Raw genomic sequence first — 23,194 nt, 5'->3', positions numbered from 1 at the left:
TTTTTTACTGTCAGAAAACAGAAGGTGAATCAAACCTGAAGACAAATGGACAGACCCTGCCTGTAAACAGGAGTGGTTCCGAGCCTGCTTATTTACCATCCTCGTCTAGTAATAATGGCAACTAGACAATCCAAGCATAAACCAGAATTTTACAGTTCACTGTATTTCTCTCTGGAAATGTTCAACTGCTGCCTTAGAGGGGCAGTCCAGTCTCTCTCTCATCTTGAAGTACATAATCTTAATACTATGCATTGGGGGGGGGGGGGAGGGGGGAGCAAACAACTGGAGCTGTGCAAGCTCCTCAGATCTGTACAGATATGAAGTGAAAACCAAAACAAAAGTAAGAAACTGTCCAAAGTCCTAAACTGAGAAGGGATAGTACATTGGACAGGGCCTTACTTTGCTTCCTATACAGGCTGCTATTTTCCCTAAATAAATAGACTCATTAAGAGTATGACATATTTATCAAACTGGTCAATTTAGTTTAGCTATGCTGATTGTAAGATATGCATCTCATATACACTTTCTTGCTACTGGGCAAAGAAACCAAATTGCTAAAGTTTTCCCACCTAGCTCCCTTTATTAACAGAATGCAATAAAAAATAAACTTACAAAAAAACCAAACAAACTTAAAAAACAAAAAAAAAACCCAAAAAACAAACAAAACACCCAAACCACTAACCACCACCAAAAAAACCCCAAAAAAACCAAAAAACAAAACCACCAAACACCAACACCCAACCTTGAACAGCTGATACTCTCACTTCTTTCTTTCAGAACTCCTTAAAAACAAATCAAAACAAACATAAAATGCAACAGTAAAAAACCCCACATTCATATATTTTTCTTCATATATTATATTCATATGTTGCAACAGAGTAGTTGCAATGACTTTGCTCAGAACTCACTTTTTTTACAATCCACCAGATGACTTTAACACTGCATTTAGCAACAAAAGTGCGCTAGATCTATTTATCTCATTCCAATAAAATTTCAATAGTGCAACACATTACTCATCTATCCATGTTATAAACTGTTGTATACATTAAGTGGATAATATTATTAACATTAATGTTTCTGTAGGCTATTCATAAAATAAATGGTGGACAAAGTAATTCTATCTATTACACATGGAGCTCAGTAACAGCTGTAAATGAGAAAAATTACAATAGACATACTGAGTAATAATCAGAACTAAAACGACAACTGTAACAATATATCCATTGTGTTATGTTCTGATTATAGAAACACAGACTAATCTGTAATTTTTCATCACTGATAAACATTGGTAACCAGCCAGAATTCAGATTATACTTTATCCAGTTACTGTCTAAAACACAGCTGCAAAACCTACTTGATTTATTAATCTAATGAGATAGATGCAATAAATATTTTGTTTACTAAGATACGGAAATATGTGCAGCATGACATCAAATCACCACATCTGCCTAAAAACTACAGTTAGCAAAATGTACTATACCTTCTCACATATGTAGCTACAAATGTGACATACACAGTTTTGCCAGCGGAATGTCACAAAGCTATACTGGCTTGTCAGTAGAAGTTCTCTAAGGCTTCTTGTTAACATTTACAGGCACCACGTGGTCCCAGTTTAGAGCCTGCAAGAGTAACTGCTCATGTCAGAAAAGGGACTGAGTTAGTTTTCTAGTTTGAGAGCTTTGGTGGTCTCAGTTAAAAATCTTTCAATTGCCCCCAATATCTTAACATTTTCACTACCATACTTGTAATAATGTCTAGAAATTATCTGTAGAAGCACAAAAAACTATATGGCATGCTACAAACACAACTAACACTGTAAGGTTAGCCAAGAAAAGTCTGGCTATCTCTAGGAATGATCACAATAAAAGCCCCAATATTTGAGATTTGAGGCACTAAGTCACCTGATACAAAATTGCTGCAGTCAAAACACCAGGTATGATTTTCTGCAAAGAGTGCTAATTCATTAACAGGAAAAGACTCAATTTGGCAAGCACCAGGGATTATTATATAAAGGCTCCTTTGGAAAACGCCACCTATCTTGCATTTTCTGTCTCTGCATCAAGACTCACACAAACCTGCCAGCTAGAGATGAAAGAGGTTGAGGTGTGGTCCAGCTTCTTGATACTGACCAGATGGGGAAGATGCTGCAGCTGGCAAAAAGCCCAAGGAGAAAGAGATCTATGGGGAGTTAGGGAGAGGCAAACGTATATGACAGCAAGACAAGAGCTCTCTCCCAGACATCATCCATGCAGATCCTTCATTCCCCTCTGCTTATTTTGTCACTGCATATGCACAGGATGATTGAATATATTATGCATGGGAATTAATCATGCCACTGGCACTGTCAACAAGTCACTGAGCTTTCATTATACTTTCAAAGTTGTGCCATTTTGCACACACAGATGAAATTTTGAATTCTCAAAGAATACCAAAACTAAACTGGAAAGAAGATTAGGCCTAGGGTCTCGAGAATAGAGAAGATTCCACCTGCAAAGGAGATTTTCTGAAAATAAGAGGTCCTAAACATTCACTCCTTCAACAGAGTAGTTCCAACTTTTTCAGCCAGGTACCTCTCTCAAGGACTCAGTGGCCAACCCCCAGCAGGTACCTATGCATGAGCAGTCTGCGTGTTCTCCCAGCTATTTTTTTGGAATTTTTATTATTTTAATTGTAGCTATATTAATATTTAATGCTTAAAAAAAAACTTCTATTTTTTTCCTCAGTGTCAATTACCCTTGCTCAATACTTTTCATAAAAGAAGAATTAGCAGATGGCCAAGTGAAAAAATAACTTGTGTATGAACAAATTACTTGTGTTCAAAAAAATCTGACGCAATTACACTGCCAAACAGCCTCACACGAATTTGTCTGGATATAAAAAAATACCATAACCACAACCTCCTTTTTCTATAATTCAGCTCCAATATCAGTTAAGGTGAGGAAAATGAGGAGGAGAGGAGCAAAAGCGTTCTCCTCCTGATCAGGGTGTTTGATTTGCAAAAGCCTTGTCCCTCCTACAGCAGTCATGACCTACTCTCTCCAGTCATGTCAGTGTAAGAGCTGGATAGTCTTAGCCTCTCACACATCCTTACAGTACTTACCTCCTTTTCAGAAAGTGACAGTAAATCTTCTAAACAGCAAAACACACATGTAAATTCATTTATACCTGTATACTTTACACAGAAGTCACTGATTACCTTCCAGTCAAATAAATGCTAGGATATTACACTGGAATCCACTAGGTATCTGGCTTTTTAATTCATGTTTTATTGATTCTCCATCATTCAATTTGTGTCACTTTTCTGCTTATTTAATCTTCTCCCAAAAATACCACACTGCCTTAGTATTTTACTATCTTCCAAGCAAGTCCCTATTTGCTGACTTCTTATTTTGTTCCTTCATCGCTCATTGCCTGCCTCCACTATTGACTTCATTCTCTAATTTATTTTTCTTAAGATCTGGATTATCTCCAGTTCTTGACTTAAATTCATTAGAACACAAGTATTTAAAAGAAAAAAATAAAACCCCCATCAATTTTGAAACAAACAATAAAAATTATAAATAAGGTTGTTAACACAAATTATTTCTAAGTGCTCTTTAAATGATAAACTTATGTAAAATGAGGGTCAGCCAAGCATGAGGCAACGTAATATTAAATTCTACATACACTTAGAAACTGAAAAAGGAAGGTTCTATAGAGAAATAAGTTTTTACATCTAGCTACTACATTTATAGGTTATCATCGTAAACATTCCACAATGCTTGATAAAGCCAAATTCTTGGGATTTAACTGTTCTTTCACTTTTTAATCCATGTATCAGTCTAAAACCCTACCAAAAGATATAAGGATTAAATTCATACTTCCACAGATATTGCTATATTTTAGTTTAAAATAAACAATTTAATTCATCAGCTCATCATGCTCAAAATTCATTCAAGTAGTCAACTTTGTAGCACTTCATACTGTGGTATAGCACCAACTTTAAGGAAACTGCGGATTTTTGAGGGAAAATTGTCCCAGCCTAAATACCATTTCAACAAGTTGAAAAGAATTGTCTGCTTAAAGTCCTTTTTCAGGATGGTCTGACAGCTCTCCTCTTTTCCATGCTTAGAACCAAATTCTAAACAATAAAGGAAAATCAAAGTTAAATTATTTAGGCTTCAGAAGAAGAATGTAATGCCACAATTTGCAAGATCTAGCAAGACACGCTTCACTGACGTGACTTAAATGAGTTAATATTGACTTTCTAGTTTCATCTTATTCTACTGCAATTTAACCCAACACCAAGAGATTTCTAACTTCTTTATTAATACTTTGAGCTTTCGGATACAAATAGTTTAATAAGTTTCATTTGCAAACAGCAGAATGTAGACTAAAGATTAGATGCTTTGTTTTTAAGCTTTCTTTAAACGGCTTCAAAAAAAAAAAAAAAAAAAAAAAAGTATCAGTTTGGCACCAGGAAGTCAATTTCCTGTCCCCTGGAGTCTCCTTTCTGTAACAACAATTTTCTTTGAACACTAGTCAGCAAGCACCAAATCAGACCATTTGAAAGGGCCAGATTTTAATTTTTTCCTTTATTTTTAAATTGTCAAAAGTTACCCTATATAAGGGGTTTTTTTCATTACTTCAACAAACTACTGATTCATTCTCACACTTCTGTAACTGGTAAGGAAAAAATTATAAAAGTGACCAATTCAGGCATAAGACCCACAAAGCTCCCATTAAAGCACTGGTAAAAGGATGCTGTAAACAAATCAACTTAGGGGTTTGTTTCATCATATCTCAGAAAGAAATTTTTGAGTTTTCAAACCAAAGATGAAATTATTATTACACAGGGAACTCACACGAGAAGTATCTTGCGCATTTCATCACCACCTTGCTAAGTGTGAACAAATCCTGAAACACACCCTATTCTTAAATATTGATAAAGAGCATAACAAATATCTTTTCTTCATCTTTAAGCCCAGTTTCTGATTAGCATGAAGAGCACCTTGATTTAATTTACAGAATGCCACAGAAATATTACTAACAGCTTAAAGTACATTTAACAGTTTGAGATGTCCCAGCTCCATAGTTTAAATCAACTCTCACATTTATTTATGCATTTCATCACTCACAGTTATAGTAAAAGACTAACCATAGTGACTGCTAAATTAATTGTTACAAAACTATAAATGCTTCGGAATGTTACAAAGGGTCTTGAACATGACAACAATTATTCCCAGAATATAAGAAGTAATGTTATTTGTATTCCTTAAGTGCATGATTAAACTCTCGAAGTTGCACAGTACACAGGTACATCAGAATGTCAAGACATGACTCAAGAGATGTCAGATATCTACGTAGCAAAAGGCCACAGACAAGCATACAGCAGGGTTAAATGCAGAACTTGAACCTTGAGCGTCTGAAGTGGTCAGACGGAATCTCTTGATACGTATCGTGTCCTGTGATACCAAGGGCTCACACAATAAAGAATCTCTGCATTTCTTCACAACCTTGTTCAGTAGTATAAACCAGTTCCTTCTTTCTACCCTTGAGTATATTTTATCAGTAGCGAGAAATGTCAAATATTTCTGCAATAAACAGAAATATCCTGGCCTTTTTTATTTTTCTACACACCAATTCTAAAGAAGGTGACAATATAATCTGCCCCAGGCAACTCCATCACCATCCACAGTAGACAGGTCATTTTCCTTTTTATCAAAGAGGAGAGTAGGTCATCACATTTTAGTACATGTTGACACCACTGCTAGTAAAAAAAGATAAGAATTCAGTGCCCTTAAGGTGCCTTAACCTCTATTTTACCTAATACAGATATTTCACAGCTATTGCATTAAAGCCAGAAGAGAGATAGATTTGTACCCTGAAAGAATGCACTACAAAGGTCTCAACCTTTGTGACAAGCTGATATTTGTACTGCTGAGAGTATAGGTGACAACAAAGCACTTCCCTTAAGGTATCTACCTCTCTTATTTTGGGTAATAGGATTTATTTTTCTCCTATAACACTATAGAGGATCACGGATGTTTAACCTCGTAAGCACACATACACTGTTTTTGAACACTTTTGGAAGTTGAAATAAAAAGCACACATACACCTCCTGCTATCCTGAAAACAACTTCAGAAGTTTCTTTGCTTAAAACATCTTGTTTCCAGCCAGGATATCCTTAATTCAGAACACAAAGCAAAATACTGACACTTAACTGCTTAAAAAAAACACTTTATTCACTGAGTTTTCACTTTCAAATATTTGATTCTGATATCAAAAAGTTTTAAAAACTTTTATGTCAATGCTCCTTATATCTTTTAAAACAATGGGAAAAGACACCACCTTCTAATTGTTAATATATAACCATCTGTACATGAGACCTTACTTTTTATTGCATTTTAGGTTAATAAACTTGTTTCTCCACATCCTTTTAAAATAGTGATAAGTTAAAAAGATCTGCAGGGCAAGAGCAAGAACATCAATACATAGTTATTACACAGACTGGACAGCATTTCAAAATAGCAAAAGGTCTGCTATTTTGGAAAAATATAAAGATATGGCCATACTTGCAATAAACTGCATAATGATGCTCAGTTTAGTCAGGACAGAAGTGTAAACTGTTACTTCAAAATGGACAAAAGAGCCACCTCTGGCTAAAGGAAGAACAGGTATTCCATACTTCGAGTGAAATCACAGATTTGTGCTTGAAGAGTCTAAACTTCTTTTCCTCAGGAACATGACTATAAACAGTATTAACTCCCACTAGAAATTAAGCCTGGATTTTTACAGTAACAGAAAGAGTAACATCTTTCTGAAATGGAAAATAACATCCCTTTATTTTGTGAATAGTCTGGTCAATTTTTCTATTCAATTTGGTAGCACTTTTTTAAACCACAGAGACCAAGAAAGTAGTTCTGAGTTCAGAGACCATGCCAACAAATTCAAGGGCTCATTATTTAAATGCTCATTGTTTATTTGTATACTTAGATGATTGCATACATACACTGTCAAAATTCAGTCCTGCTTCATCAAAACATATTGCTGAGGCATACATTACTCAAGAAGAGGGGAAACATAAATCAAAACTTAGTAACAACAAATCATGACCACAATAAAGTGCTTAGAAGAACATGATTTTAATATCTAATAACCACTTTATTTGCCAAAGCATTTTGCACATTTATGGCATACCTGTATGTATGTAAACACATATCGGAATGCATGCATTTTACACTCCGTTTCAGACAAGGCACATATTAGTGCATTAGCCAAGACTGAAATTGAAGAGTTAGGCTGTTATCAAACAGCATCAGCATTTAAGATTAAGAGCAAAAAGACCAAGACTAAGAGATCTCCATGACGCAATCCGATTTTTTAGAGCAGTGCATTTGAACTGAGGTCTCTTGCAAATTACATTGTAAGCAGAAAAAAATAAAACTTGGTTCAGAAGATACTCTCAGGGCAATCTAATCACTAGCCACTATCTATGATTCTATTGCTTCTACTAAATTAGCACGAAGATGTTTGAAACAGGAAGAAAAAATAAAGAATTTTATAGCCAGCTACCAAGATAATGCAATTTTTATGCTTTGCATAGAAGTCATTATGAACAAGCTCTAGTGAACGTCCACGGCTTTTTAAGCTGCTATTTGTATTTTGTAATGTTGATATACCATTTCAATTGCAAAGGAACTGGGATATTTCGAGAGAAGAAAACAGGCATGTTTGAAATTCAATAAAATAAATTGCAGTTACAGATGGCTTTTGCCTAAGTGAATAACAAATATTACACTAAATATTTGCAAAAATGCAGGATATGACTCTTCCAGCATGAAGCAATTCAAAGTATTTGTTAATACATGGTAGTTTGCATAAGTGATTTACATACACGCCAAGCGTACATTCCTCATTAATCCAGGGGTACAATTCCCATTTGTCATATTAAGTATGAGGTTCAGTTCCAAGTGTCTTCAGCATTCATTATCAGAAGATACAAATATGCCTGCCTGTTAAAGATTTTCAACATCAAGCATTTATTACTTAGTGAATTTCAGCCTTACTGAGCCTTCATATTGAATTTTGATGCTCTTATATGCACTGTATTCTGTACCTGAGAGAAAAATGACCATTTTACATTGCCTTAGGTTTCTTACTTCTTTATGATAAATTCTATCTTCTCTTCAACTCGTTCAAGAAGAAAAAAAAAAAAAAGGACTTGAAATAAACAACACTTCAGTCATTTTAAGTTCACACAACTGCTTTACAAATCACACAGCCTGACCTCCTTCTATAAGATTGCATTACAGCAAGATCCAAAATAACATTCCAGTTTGACAGCTAACCTCAGGCACCACTGGTCTAGTATTTCGCTGCTTATACTGCTGGCTGAAATGCTGATAGGATACGCAAGACAAGCTGAGAGTTTAAGTGGCAGAGCTGTTCAAATCTAAATTGTGCTATTTGAAACTTAGACCACAGGAGACAACAGTTCACTTTTTACTATGGCAGCAGATTCAACCTCTTGGCCCTGTGAAAGTCATATGAATACATTTACCACACACAAAAAATATCTCCCTATATTATGATCAAAGACATATTCAACACACATTTTTATGCACATTTGATCGTTCTGTTGACATACTTGAAAGTTAAGTAATATGGACTGCTGCACATAGGTTTCAAACCTTGATGGAGCCCAATGGCAGGCTACTTTTGACAGACAAATAATGACAAGCACGTTGCAGGCCAATGCCCGTCATTCATGAACATCTTGGCCTGCTCCAACCGTTGCGCAGCAACTAAGTGGATGGTCAAAGGTTAAGTTCGAAGAAGACAGCAATGAAGGGCAACTGTCATGCACCACTGCATACTGTGAGGCAGCAAGGAATGGCTGTCTTCTGAAGAACATGCAAAATGTTCTTGTTCTGTCCAGGCAGACACACATTTGAAGGTAGTAAATGAGACCACTGCCAATTCATGAAGAGCCAAACTGACAGTATGCCATTCAAACTGTCGCTCTCAAATTTGACTATTTTTTGTATTTCAAATCACAAACGCATGTAAAGTATAACGTTAAACAGAATTCCCAGCAGCTGTTTTAAGCAAGTCAGATTTGGCAGGGTAGGGAAGGTGAGGGGAAAGACATCTAAACTTTCTCTCTTTTCTTCCTTTTCATATTTAAGAGAAATTAAATTATTTCACAAGAAATTATTTTATTTGCTTGTAATGGCATGCACCTATTTCCAAAATTACATCCGTTGTATCCCTTGTTTTAAATACTGGGGTTTCGTCCATTATTAAAAAGCAGAACTTAATACATCCTAATAAAGGGTAACACAATCACCTGGAACTTTAATTCTGCACTTGTATATTAATACTGCCATAGGAGCATACATTAAAGCATGCAAATAAATACTTTGCATCAGTCTCTAAATATCCTAAGCATTTCTGTTATAAATGGTACAATAACAGTGTTTTCTATTTGTTTAAAAGCACTGTTTCGTGTGGAGTTATGACTTGAACAGCATGATTAACAATGAAATTGTATTATTTTGCATAAAACATATACATCTTACTTTTAACCCATTGCCAGTAAAGATGTATATTTTTTACTTACACATTTAAATTATGTGATCATATTCACGTTTGCCTCTATTAACATATAAAAGACTTCAGGAAAAATAGAAATACTTTTTTTTATTAGATAAACAGTGATGCCGCTCATCTTTCATATGAATGAACGCTTGACACTAAATTTAATCATGCTGACAAAGGATCATATGGGTTAGCTCTTTATGCCCTTTTCACAAACAGTCCCTCTCTCCTGCACTCACAGTGCCAAATATTGCCCTTTAACAAAACAGATCAACATGCAAAGTGCTTGTTTCTTTTTGCTGGGTCACTGGTATCATCCCGCTTTTGACATTACTGCTTTGTACCAATTTCTGTCATGACACAAACACTCACAAACTGCGCTTTGCAAACTAAAATCAATTGTCATTATTTATGAAGAAAATGTTTGGATCATAAAGCATAAAAACACTTGTCTGTCATGTACACAGACACACATACAGCACAAACTCTGTAAGGCAGGAACTATATTCATATGTTCTATTGCACAAGTCACACTATCAACACTCTTCAAACCACAGATAATGACCAACCTACAGTCCTGATCACAACGAATGGCTTTCAGGAAACCAGACGCATAAAATCATAATTTAATTATTTTGCACTGAAGGACAAATTTCAAGGCTTTTCTATATAGGTAAGAGGGTCTGTCCTACCTATAGCAGAAATTAAATTTGGGGAAGTTCAATGTCTTTTACACTCTAAAAGGCTAGGATAAAATAGCATGCTTTAGTTATTAGGGGACTTGCGTATTTACGCATCCACTTTCCTCAGTTGCTTCCTCTGTTTTTGTCTTATAACGAGGTCCAAATCAGTTCAGAAGCATTCTGGATTTGTCTGATTCCAAATCTTAAATTCTGCACGTCCTGACTTCACTCTTCATTTTTGAAGCACATAATGTTACTGCACGCATACTGCACTTCTCAACTCTTTCATCAGGAGCTGCACAGTGTGTGCACAAACACACACACATGTAATTTTAGGTCGCCAACTCCTGTCCAAACACACCGAACTTACTGCACACACACCACTCAGCCACAAGGAATGTAAGCAGGGTACATTGTTAAACTGTCTATCGTACGCTACTAATTTACTTGTGGAATGAAAAGTTAAAGTTTCTCCACACTTTAATTTCCGTTAGTAGAAGAGGGAAAAATACCTCCCCACTACAGAGATGTTTTGTGAGCATAAACTCATGAAATAATATAAGATGAGATGATACACTAAGGAGCCACACATAAGTACACTGTACAACGCAAATATTCAGTAACATAAGGCAATTTTAAAACAATTCAGAGAAGGCTAACCAATATTTACAGTTTATTCTTAGAGTTTAGGAGGCTAGAACACCACTTAGAACTCTTTAATATACTGGTAGCAGGCACCACAACTTTTGCAGAAGTCAAGTGATTCTGAGAAGTTTTCTGAAGTATCAGTTCCTGGAGTCAGGAAATTTCAGACAAGTTTCAACTCCTATTTGCAACAATACTGGAGAAGAACTCGTGGAATGTAACTTGAAAATATAAGTAATAATAATGAAAAGAAACCCAGCACAACAACAAAGCTTTTTTAAAAAACAACCCAAAAAAATTGTTTTGCTTTTTAAGCACTGGGAGAAGGCAAGACTAGCCAGAGGAAAGACAAAACAAATTAAGAGAAAACCAAACTGTGTGTTAGATTTCCTGCTTCATTATCTGTTGTTTACTGTCATGTAAGGAGTGCACGGTATATCATATAGATATAATATACAAAATAGCTCTATCCCCAAATATACAGAAATCCCCCATGACACATTCAAGCAAAATTGATTAAAGAGGAAGGCACCCAGGAACACAAGTTTTCACTAATGCAAATCAAAAATTTTTGAAGTCTTTTAAAGTGAAATACAAGGCTAGGAAATCAGAACATTGGTAGTACTCATAACCTGCTTCTATCTCATTTTTGTCTATATATACATGCTTTCTGTAAATGCTTCTATTGAACCAAGATTGATAGTGTTCACATAACTATGTCTCGGGACTTTTTCAGACACCAGTGACAGAAGTCCAAGAAACGAATGACGGTGCATGCCAGAAGGTTTCCAAGCTTGACCAGTGAAAGTTTAACAGCTTCTGTTTTAAGGAATGCGAGAAGTCGATGCAAACTACCATCTGTCTCTGTGCTTCTCCTCCTGAAAACTTCAACTACCACCATCCACCATCTTCATGAAGTTCAAAAATAGTACGCTTTTTACATTCTGCATGCCAGAGGTGAAGACCAGCGCGGTGAATATCCATAAAAGATAACTGCCTGCTGAACTAGTCATCACAGTAAAAAACTCAAACCAAAACATTCTCTTCCCTGTTACCAAAGATGCAAAAAGCCACACAACTGATTCAATCCATCTTATTTCAAATAATTGACAAGGGGATGGCTGGAAAGTGAGTAATGGAACTACCTTTTGATCTTACCTCCTACCAGGTCTGTTCCATTCTACTCAGGAAATACAAAATCTGAAATAACAAATCTAGTAAAAATAACCTTTTGGTTCCTACCTGGATGGAAGACAGAAGTGGATTTTTTTAATTTCAAAATAGCTGCAGTACATAAAAATTTTTTCTTTTACATTTCAGAAAAAATCCAGGCTTACAAAAAGAGTTTCAAACTGAGCCAGAGCTTTGGTATGATTTCCAGTGTTTTAAACTGAATACTAAAAATATACCACTTACGTGGTCTCACAATACATAACTGAAATACTCTATTTCATTGGAACACCTTTTCACAATTTGTTTGAGTAAATGTCTTGCAAAAGTGCTAGGTTTGACAAATGCTCATTTTCTGTAAAAAAGTTTGTTAGAAATTTCTGTCTGAATTCTGACTCTAAGCCTTCCAAACCAGAAACATGGTGATTTCCCTGTTGTTTATATGCATTGTTTATGATAAAGGCCCCAAATAACTTTCCCCTACATGGTTTCTTTGGGTTAAATAATTTTTTCTGTTTTCTTTCTGTGATTAGTTTACATACATATGCACCATAGTGCAGTTCAGTATTTTACCATTCACAGTCATGTGCCATCACACGATTTAGACACCAGATGCTGAAGTATCTCCTTTGAGCACAAGAGCGTCTTTTCCTGCGGCAATGATATAATTTACATTAGAAGTAAATGTAGAAGAAAATCAGAAGAGAATACAGCCCAATACAGATTCTTTCCAGATCTACAAGCTGTTGCTTAATTAATCTGCATAAGTCTATCCTTTTGCAATCTCCAGTCAGCCTTTTCCAAATACAGGTGTACGTTTCAAGAGGCCTACTGCTTTGAGATGACAGATTTTTAAAAGCTTCTTGCCCAACTTGAGCATGCAATCAATATCAATAGGATTGGGCTTCTAAAGTTCTTTAAATGCTTGTGGGAAAAAAAAAAATCCTACCTATTTCGAATCAGAGTTAAAAAAAAAAAAAAAAATCTATTAAATGTGTATTTGAACATGAATTTTACCCGTTAAACTGTTAGAAGTATACGTAAGGTGTATAATTCCACAGAGCAGTAATAGCAATGTTTTCTAATCCCAAAGTTGCTTGAACTTACTGTTAACATTCTGAAGATGAAAACCTTATTTGATCGTTACCTCCATTTTTTTTCCCCTAAAAGCACATACAGTGTAATATTCATGATCCTTTGCTGGCGAGATCCAGTGTGTGAAATTTTTGCACACAAAACAGAGGATACAGCATGCATCAGAAGCAGGAGGTTTTGCTTTAAGTAAAATCTTTTGCCAGTATAGACTGGAGTCTCCCCTGTGAATTACAGGCAGTAGTTTCAGTAATTTTGGTATCTGTACAGAGGTACACATATCAGACCCCAAATTTAATATTATGGGATGCTAGATTTTAATACAATTTTAAAACTTCAAACAGAAGCAGCAACACATTTTAATCAGGTACCTTTTCAAGTATTCACTGCATGAAGTATCAGCTGCCTGGGGGTTATGAAATAATACTAAAAACTTTATAATCATTCATTGATTTAGTTTTGAGCATAGTATATCATCTGAATCCAATGGGAACATAAAGAGCTATTTGTGAGGTCAACCACAGTACAGACAGAGGCTGACATGGTATCGATGGCAAGGTGGAAAGAAATTGCCAAATACAGCAGATCAATACCTCGTTTCACTGTTACACCCTTCTGGAGACATAAAATATATATCTTTACACCTACGAAAATAATAATAATGAAAGTGGGAGATAAATGCTTCCCTCAAGGTAAACTATTTGATTAGCTGAGGGCAAAGGTGACAACAGCAGTTACACTGAAGTAACTTTACAGTTTTAAATAAAAAAGGTGGGATGAGCAGCAGATAAAAGGGCAAAATGAAAGTGAACAGCTTCTAGGAAATAAAGATGTAATTCTTTTAGGAAGTGCTATAGCATGTCCACAAAGGCAAAAAACTGTTAAGCTAAATAAATAAACTCCAGTAACTAAAAAAAAAGAAACAAAACACCACATACCTGTTTGAAATTACAGCACTATCATTTTCTACCCAGAAGGCTTCAAAGATGTTTAACCTGTCCCATACTTTAAGTGCTGATAAATATTCATAACCAGGTTTTGCACTTCACTAGTGAAATATAGTGCTTTTTAGACTCAGTGAAAAGGAAGAGGATCATCTGATATTTTAGATGCGCTTGGTCATTAAAGGTTAATTAAATAATTTCAAAAATGGACAAATTATTAAATGCATGAGAGCCCAATCCTGCTTCAGTTGAAGGCTGCGTAAGTTTGATCACCAGTTGCACTGGGAACAGAAACAAGCTTTAGGCATTCACTATTTGGCCTGTCTACTTTTCACTAACCTGAGTCAGATGAAAAATCCTACCTTTTGTAGAAGAGAAAAGCATAGCAATTACTCATTCAGTGTTTTCCAAACCTATAAATAGCAGTGAAAGTAGGCCCAGTACTGCACGTCCACCAGGGACATTTCACTATAGCTTCATTTAAAAAATGCCAGTTTCTACCTGAAACTTCTCAGATTATGAACTAAGTTCATAATCAGAAGACAACAGGGTCTGGGTGACCTACATCTGAGACTACCTCGCTTTCTGAAATAGAATCACCTGTTAACAACTTCCAAAAGATTTCACTTAAGAAAGATATTCATTCAAAACCAAAAATTCAATCCATATGCAGTTTTTATTTTCTACAGAAAACAGGAATGGTTTCCAGAACACGCTTTCCCTCTCTTTTGGGGTAAATTTAATCTTCCTGAATACCACAAGTTCTAGAAATATTTGAAAACGAATGTAAACCGCTCTCATCACATTTTAGACACTGCATGTCTGACGCTAGGTTTGTAATTGATTATTTTATTTGTCTCAGTGTTGCTGTTTGAGAACATACTCATGTTTAATAACAGTCTACTTGAAAACTTACTAAGGGAGCAGAAAACTTGAAAGTTCATCTTACATTTGGCAGTGTAGCTTTCAGCTGAGTAAGTGAACTTCTCTAAAGCATCACATAATCACACAAGATGCTTTGTTGTACACATTTCTAGTCTGCTGTCTTGAAAATTACAGTAAAGAGGCTGTTCAATAGGGAAATTGGAGTTAAGCAACATGCTTTTCTCATACTCTTTATTAGAAGGGGGCAGGGAGGGTGCGGATTTAGTGTTCTGAGGCAGACAAGGAATCAAAATCCCTCTGAAGATATTGGTACTCCAGTGCCTTTTAGAAAATGTGAAATCTCTCTAAATGATATAAGTTGAATCAGTTAAATTATGATTTAAAAAGGAAGCAGAGGAGTACTTAGGTAAATAAATATGCTGCCATTTTGCCAGCATAAAATCTAACTGACCCTACAACACCACCACAAATTTCCTAAAACGCATGGAAAGCTATCAGATTCTTCATAATAAGCAACCAGTTCTGCATCTTGTCCTACTTCCAGGACACTTCCCCTAAGCTGGCAAAATACCAATGACTGTCATATGGTAGAAATCCATATTAGTAAGTCTAATGAAAGGTCAGGGTTAATGGAATCATTTCATGCAGCCATGCCCTATGAGGTATTGTGCACCCATAACAGCTATTATACTTGTGGCATGTAACCGAGCCAAAATTTTGGCTGGCTAGAGGTTACAAGTAATAGACATGAACTTACAATCTTAACATACAAGACTATGAAAACATAGATGAGGCAAAGGAGGAGGGGAAACAACAAAAAAAAGGAGGAGCCTTCCCAAGAGTGCATATTCAGATATGGAAGATGCAGAGCTCCCATGGTACTGTCTCATGTAGTGCACCACTAGGATCAAAGTAAACTGAAAACCTTTAGACCCCTGGCATTTGAATTCTCTTACATTACTCTCATACACAACAGCCTTACAGGCCACAGTCAGCAAAACATGACTTAGTGTTTTCAGTATCCAGGCTCCTTGCATCTTTAGCTCCGAGATCTTAGAAGATTCAAATATGTGAAGCATATATATGTTCTTATTTACAGTAAAAAACCAGACTAAATGTAAAACAACATGTTTAATAAAGCTGCACTGCCTAAAGTACCAATATAATTCAGAGCAGCAGGATAGACACACGCTTCTTAATTAAGTGGGTGATGTTCTAGTTAAAACAAGAAGACAACCCTGGGCGATAGCTAAGATTAAGCACGCGCTCTTTCAAAGGAAGCTCCTACTATTACCAATATAAAGGCTTTAAATCACAAAAAACAAACCATCTAATAGTCCGTATTCAACAGTAAGTAGAAAGTCAGGACATAGACTGATTTGGACTAATACATTTTCAGTTATAATAAGTAATTTTACAGAGGATTAGTATCTTGATGGTCTGATCAATACTAGGCACTGCTGCTATTACAGAAGAAGAGAAAATTACCCCTCCAGTAATAAAGCGTGTATGTCTTGGTTCTCCTTCATTTGCTGAGTCCATTACTGTAATGGTTCCAGCATTAGCAGCTGAGGCAATTTAAACAGCAGGAATGTGATGAATTTAAAAGCAAGGAACATTTGCCACTCATACTTTCTTGTATTTTATTCTGCATATGCAAAGGTTCTACCTGACCATTTCCAATATACAAATCATGTGTTATGTGACTATCAACACTATTTCTTAATTATTGTCTCATTAATAATGGGAAGGGCCAATAATGTGATTACCACAAAAATTGCTACTGGCATATTGGCTGCTGAGTCTGCTAAAACCTGCACACCATTTACCTAAGCAGAAATATGACATGACAAGAAACTTATTTAACTGCATCTAAGCTGTTTCATTAACTTTAATTTTCCTAAACACAACTTCTAAAAGAATCTATTTAATCTATGAGAAAATTCTGTATGTTTTAATTTTTTAAGAGGCTGAACAATAACAGGAAACAAAAAATTAACATAACATTGAGCAAACTATGATAAGACAATGTTAAAGTTTATATACTTCATCACACAGTATGGGTGACATTTTTCAGCATTAATCCTGAAATCATTCCACTGCTCCCAGAATACTTGCCTATTTTTCCCTCGTTATTAATATGTTGAGGCAACCTATTTTAGCTTGTAAATGTATATTATTTTCCAGCCAGCAAAAATGAGAATGATGGAGGAAATAAGACTTTCATTGAAATCTCAGCCAGAACCCTGTGTATTCCCTTTTCCTCCTTGTAAATAAAATACATGCAAGGCTTTGTGTTATTTAAAGCTTTATATTTCCTTGCCACTTTGTCTAACATGTCTCACAAATGTGAAATTGCACATGAATATCTTTGTAAAAGCCCTTGTGAATATTCAGATATGTGCATATTGATGTATTTATTATTTGTGTAGCAATAACTTTATTGGATTGGGGTCCCAGCTGTGCTGGGAGTTGTACAAACCTAACAGTAATGTCTGTGAAATACAGCCTCTGAAGTCAGTTCTGGCTGCACAGCAATGTGAATTAGCATAAACAGCTACATAAGGTAATTGTGAACTGGGTTTAGTGGTCTATTCCAAAGACCCGTCAATGTAATCCTTTCAAAGTAAAAGAAAGTAATACTGCAGACTAGCTGAGCATCTTGTCTTTCACACGGTAATGACACAGGTTCTTAATATGCAAAGAGTGGCAAGTAGAAGCGTATAAAGGTACTTACTAAAACTCGGCATCTGCCACACTGAAACTTACTTGAAACAAACTCACTTTGCCTAAGTCTTGAGAACAGTCTTACACTAAAGATTAACCTTTTTAACTAACTTGTGAATATTAATCAAGATAATAAACATTCTAAAAGCAGAACAGCTTTCTTCTCAAGTTTAACACGAGAAAATAGTATAAATAAACAACCAAATAAGAGCTTTATGTTTGGTTTTAATTTACGTGGTACCTTTTCTTAACCCAAAAAAATGTTTACTGCAAGCTGACCAAAACTGACCAACAGTGTAAAGAAAAATATCAAAATAAGTATAAACTCTACTAATTAAAACTGAACACTAAGTTAAAAGAAACGCACACAAATGAAACACACCCCCAGTGGACAGTTTCCTTAAAATGCCTTTCCAACTAATGAGTAACATTTACTCTAACAGCTGTGCTCGTATGCACAGAAGTAATTTTTGCTATGGGGAAGACCAGCAAAGCTGATGGCACGCAGCATCTCTACAGAGGTCTTCACAAACTTCAGAATAATCCTGTTTTGCTGTCCACTGCAAACTCAGAGAAATATTCCACAGGACACCAGCCTGGTGTTTAAGACAGCTGAGTAATTAATTTCTGGTTATTGTTCCCCAACTTTTCTCAGACCCTCTTCCCAGGAATGAACTTGCATCCTCCTCCTCTTGGTCTTGGAACACCAAATACTAGCATAAATAATTTCATTTCTGCTATAGAGTCAATCTTATTCAATCTAACTGAGTGACCTGCAAAGTGGAAGTTACTGTATGACAGCACTGCACTGTAAAGAATTTCTACCACATGTACTTGGAACAGAAATGTTCTCCTACAACAGCATAAATCAAAACCTGCTACACACAGAAAAATCTGGGAGAGGGAGTACAGCTTATCACATACAAGAAACACACTGCATAGTCACAAAGCAAAAGCCAATCACCAGGCTTCTGATAGACAGCATTTAACTGCATACAGTTAGGGCAAAACAAGAACTATTCAGGATTTAATACTCCAGAAGAGAGACATTGCCAGGAGATACATAATCCAAACCAGCTTCTCTATCCAACCACTTCCCTCTCATTAGCAGGCCTCATAAATCTTGTTCTCCAGAAGAGGTCGGGTTAACTTCACTAATATTTGGTTTGCTATGAAATATTTTGATCAGGACCTAAATGGAAGTATTGGCAGAACTACTACACTAAATACACACTTCCTCTGCCTTCAGCTTTTCTTAGGTGGGCAACACAAGCAAACAATGGTTGAACCTAGAGACTGAGGGGTGACTTGACATAGTGCCAGGAGCCCAAAGATTACCTTTCTAATTAAGTTGTAGAAAGTAATACCAGTATGAGGACGCATCCATGAAAATAAAGCACACATTTCTTCCTGTATAACCCCTTACCTTCTCATTCTCAGCTTCGAAGCCTTTTTCTTTGGCATCCTTTATTCTAAGATGTTCTACAGACTCTTTTTGCTCCACTTCCAACACACTCAAAGCTTCTCTCATGTAGTACCCAACTTACCACATCCTCCTAAGATACCCTATAAGTATTCGTATCTTTAAATTCTCTAAGGACCTCTTCTCAGTTTCCATCCTTCTCTTTCTGCACCTACAGCAGATGTGTCTAAAGCAGTACTCTATCACTCTAGTGCCCTTGAGTTTTTCTTACACATTGCTCCTCTGATACCTCTTCGAGTGCCATGTCATCCTACAGCCTTTGCCAGCATAGTTCACAGTTCTTACTGCCTCACACATATCTCTGAACAATTAGATTATCACTGGTAATTATATCTTGATGCAAACGATTCCCAAATGTGTTTGAGACCTAAAGCAAAGACAAAAGCCCTTAGAGGAATAACATAGACATACAGGCTAAAAAAGGTATGGGCTGTTTTTCTTACTGCAATGTAATTCCATTGTATTGGACAGGACAGCTTACATTTGCATGTTTTCACATATAAGGAAGAGCAGAACACAAATGAAACACTACAGCTACTGTCCTTCAGTGAAAGGCCCTACAGTGAAATAACTTTTAATGTTAAATAGTAAATTAATAGCAGTATGAAATCCAGTGTGTTCAGTATGCAAACATGGTGAATCAGATTACCATCTCAGAGAGCTTTTTCGAAATTTATAACTGGAATTAGCCTTCCTGCCATTAACATCAGCGTTACATCTGTACTACTATTTTGTAAACCACGCCAGCAGAAGCATAGCAACCATCCAGAGCTGCTGTCAAATATTGTAAAACGCAGAGGCACCTGCAACAACAAAACACCCAGCAGTGTAATTGCATCTTCAGCGTAAGCGCTTAACACCATAGCATTTAAACGCATCATCAAGAAGAAAACACTATAAAGCTAGGGTGCTGAAACAGACTTAAAAGTGTTTATTTAGGTTAGGCTTGGTGTAGAGTACTTCTAAATTTGGAAATAAAAACACAGGTACATAATACATCATCTGAGAACGTCTTCACAACAACAAACGTACATTTCCTTCTCTCATATTTTTTCCTGTAACGCCATAGAGCTTATATTTAAACTGAAGCACCTTGCCCAGACGTAAGAATCTTTGTTAGTAGTACTGTTCAAGCTGCAGCACGGGATCGGGGAATCTAAGGTTTTTAAGTTACTTGCAGCTCCGCAGCTCAGCCAGCGCTGCCCCGAGCAGACAGACCTCAGTCTGGACAGAGCTCCCCGGCCCTCGAGCACGGGCCCGCAGCCCCTGCTCCCAGGTACTGGGCACACAGGGACCGCTTCACCACAGCGGCTGGAACGGCGCAGGAGGGACGGGCCGTCAGCCGGGGCCGGGCCCGAGAGCCGCAGCGCCCGCCCTGCCCGGCCCCTGAGGGGACGCCTCAGCAGCCGCCTCGCAGCCACGCCGCGGCCGCCGCCCGCAGCCAAGCCGCGGCAGGTAGCCCTGTGCTGGAGTCACTTCCCTTCCACAATTGACGGCGGCTTCGGGGCCCCCTCACACGGGTCTCTTGGCGCTCCAGAACGAGAGGCCCCTGCAGCCCCACGAACCGCGCAGGAGCGCGGTAACGAGGGCTCGGCACGGGCACGCTCCTCCGGGCTGAGCGGGAGCAGGAAGCAAAGAGAAGGTACCTTCAGTTTTTTCTCCCGCTCCCCTGCTCTCCTCTTCATGCTGCCGCCTCAGCCGTCCTCCTGCGGCTGCTCCCAGGAGCGCCCACCAGCACCGGCCCGACTACGGGCCGCAGCGAGTGCGGCGGGAGCAGCGCGCTCACACGGCGGCCCTGAGCTGCCCCCGAACTACAGCTCCCGGCAGGCAGCGCGGCCGCGCGGGGTCGGAAGCGGAAGGGCCTGGTTGGTAACAGCGGCAGTTGGTAGCAGAACGCTGAGAAGAAGCATAGGGCAGGCGGGGAGCTGTGAGTACGGGGACGCCCCTGTCCGCCTCGGGGGCACTGCGGGGGGAGGAGAGCGGTGCTGGAGCCGCTCAGGGGGATGTGAAGCCATGTCCCGAAGCGCGGGTGTCCCTGAGGAGCGGGGCGTGGCGGCGGTGAGGCTGCCCCGCGCTGCAGGGAGGCCTGGCCGGGGCTGCGCGCCTGAGGCGGGTGTTTCACACCCGTGAGGCTCCCTCGCTCGCGGCTTAGTGCCCCTGGGAAGAGGCAGGTTGCCTCACCGTTTTCCTAGAATGCAGCCTGATAGGCCTCCTCGGTTCGGCCTCTGTACATAAGAAGGCCGCTGGACGCAAGCGGCAGTTGTGTCCCATGCCCGAGGGCGGGAAAAACCGGGCTGTGAAGGCGTTCCTCCGTGAGGAGACGCTGCCTGTCCCTTCCCTGCCCCCTCGGTCATTGTCAGAACGGACGGAGCTGAAGAAAAAATTGGAAAGCACATGTAAAGTTTGTTGAAGGCAAGACACGGTCTTTTTTTTTTTTTTTATGTGTTGCAGTAGTAGGAGAGGTGCTGCTTCCCTCAGACTGCAGTAGGATGTTGAGATCTTGTTTCCTAACATCTTCCATGTCTTTTCTATTTGTTTGCCTTTCCACCTCCTAAAACTCGCAACGCTGCAACAGATCATGTTTGGAAGACAATCTGTGTGCATACTCCTACCAAGTAATAAATGAGTTCGTCTTAGATGACAAGCCCGGCAGAGTGCAGACATTTAAGGAATCACTAGAGGAAGAGTGTATGCTGGAAATACTTTATGATAGGCTGAGATAGGTGGGTGGTCTGTCTTGCATCCTTCCCCCCCCCCCCCTTTTTTTTTGGGGGGGTGGGGTGTGGGTTGTGTTTCCCCTTTACTGGAGAAATGGAGTAGTATTTTGTAAGAAAAGCATCATCTTGGTCATGGTCAAGACTCATGAAATCTAAATCCACCTTGAACTAATTGATGTGTTCGAATTTTTAAGTTTTTGCTAGAAACTGGCCCTTCTAGCCCCAGTGGCTGAGAATTTATGCAAATGTATGTAATCCCTTCTCAGTTTTGATACATTTGAATGATGTTGGGAGAACAGTACGCTTCTATGAGCTATATGAGAATTTGGGCCTCATGTGTGAGCTTTGATACTTGAGTATTCATGCTCATTACTGTCCTTGCGTAACGCTGCAAACCTGTATGCAAGTTTTTGTAGTTACTTGTCAGATACAGCTGGTGATAGCACCAATTTTGTAAGTAATGCAGTGTATAAAAAATGTTACGGTTTCTTTAAGTTCAGTAGCTGTATCTGAAATTCTTGCTTATACTAAACTTGAAATTCTTATAGGTTAATCCCAGAAATATGGAAAATTCTCCTCTCTTTGTATGTGAAGTTCTCTTTTCTTATTTTTTAAGAATAGGAAGTGCTGACTTGACTGTAGGGTAACCTTTGTTGGAAATAAAAACAGGTTTAAGTTGTCAAGGTTCATCATGGCATGTGGATCTGTCCAGATGCAAATACAAATTTATCTCTTTTGCTTTATTATGCTTTATTTTAAGAAATGCTGGACTCTCACATACAATCACTTTTGTAGCAGTGTTACTGAACAATTTTATCAGATTTAATCACTTTGGGAATGGAGCTCTGTGGAGAAATCTCATATGCTTTTAGAAATAATGCTGGGACTTTGGTTGGAAGGAAAGTAATTTTGTTTAAGTGTTGGTGATTGACACTGAGATAATATTCGATAAGTAACTGTAACACATGTAACACATGATTCGCTGTTTGAAGTGTCCTTTCTTAGAGAAGAAGCATAAATGGTAGGTGTTAGTGATTATTAAGGACATAGGTAGTTTTTATGTTACTAATGAGGCAAATAAATTGCCAAGCCAAATTCTAAATCTTGTAATTATATTTTACCTCCCTAAAACCAGGAGGCAGATTTGTACTATTTCTATCTAAACCCAGGCTTTTTCATAAAAAAAGTTAATTTGGATTTTCCTTCTGTGGCCCACGGCAGAAAAGAAAGCTAAATACACAATTTCAATCTCATTGTAATAAAAA

At 37.8% G+C, this 23,194-nt stretch overlaps 2 protein-coding genes across 15 annotated transcripts in view; one reads left to right on the top strand and one right to left on the bottom strand.

Moving 5' to 3' along the window:
• FTO (FTO alpha-ketoglutarate dependent dioxygenase) overlaps positions 1–21,020 on the bottom strand; it is a 248,238-nt gene extending 227,218 nt beyond the window's left edge. For 6 of the 7 annotated variants that reach the window (XR_003995162.1, XR_003995163.1, XM_030512883.1 and 3 more), the window contains exon 1: positions 20,859–21,018. Coding sequence is in view for 5 of the 7 variants with exons in the window: in XM_030512883.1 (XP_030368743.1) it covers positions 20,859–20,897 (39 nt within the window). In the remaining 2 variants the exon portion in view is untranslated. Of the gene's footprint in view, positions 1–20,858 lie in introns of all 7 variants that reach the window. The other variant, XM_030512880.1, reaches the window with a different exon arrangement.
• The window catches only part of RPGRIP1L (RPGRIP1 like), an 80,143-nt gene continuing 77,072 nt past the window's right edge, over positions 20,124–23,194 (top strand). Inside the window, exons 1-2 of one of the 8 annotated variants that reach the window (XM_030512872.1) lie at positions 21,027–21,139; positions 21,788–21,935. The gene's annotated coding sequence lies outside the window, so the exon portion shown is untranslated. Of the gene's footprint in view, positions 20,855–21,007; positions 21,140–21,787; positions 21,936–23,194 lie in introns of those variants that run through there. The other 7 variants (XM_030512877.1, XM_030512876.1, XR_003995160.1 and 4 more) reach the window with 7 other exon arrangements.

This window comes from Strigops habroptila, chromosome Z, assembly GCF_004027225.2.
Source record: "Strigops habroptila isolate Jane chromosome Z, bStrHab1.2.pri, whole genome shotgun sequence".
In the NCBI taxonomy this organism is placed as follows: Eukaryota; Metazoa; Chordata; class Aves; order Psittaciformes; family Psittacidae; genus Strigops; species Strigops habroptila.
This window is presented reverse-complemented; position numbering and strand designations above follow the sequence as displayed.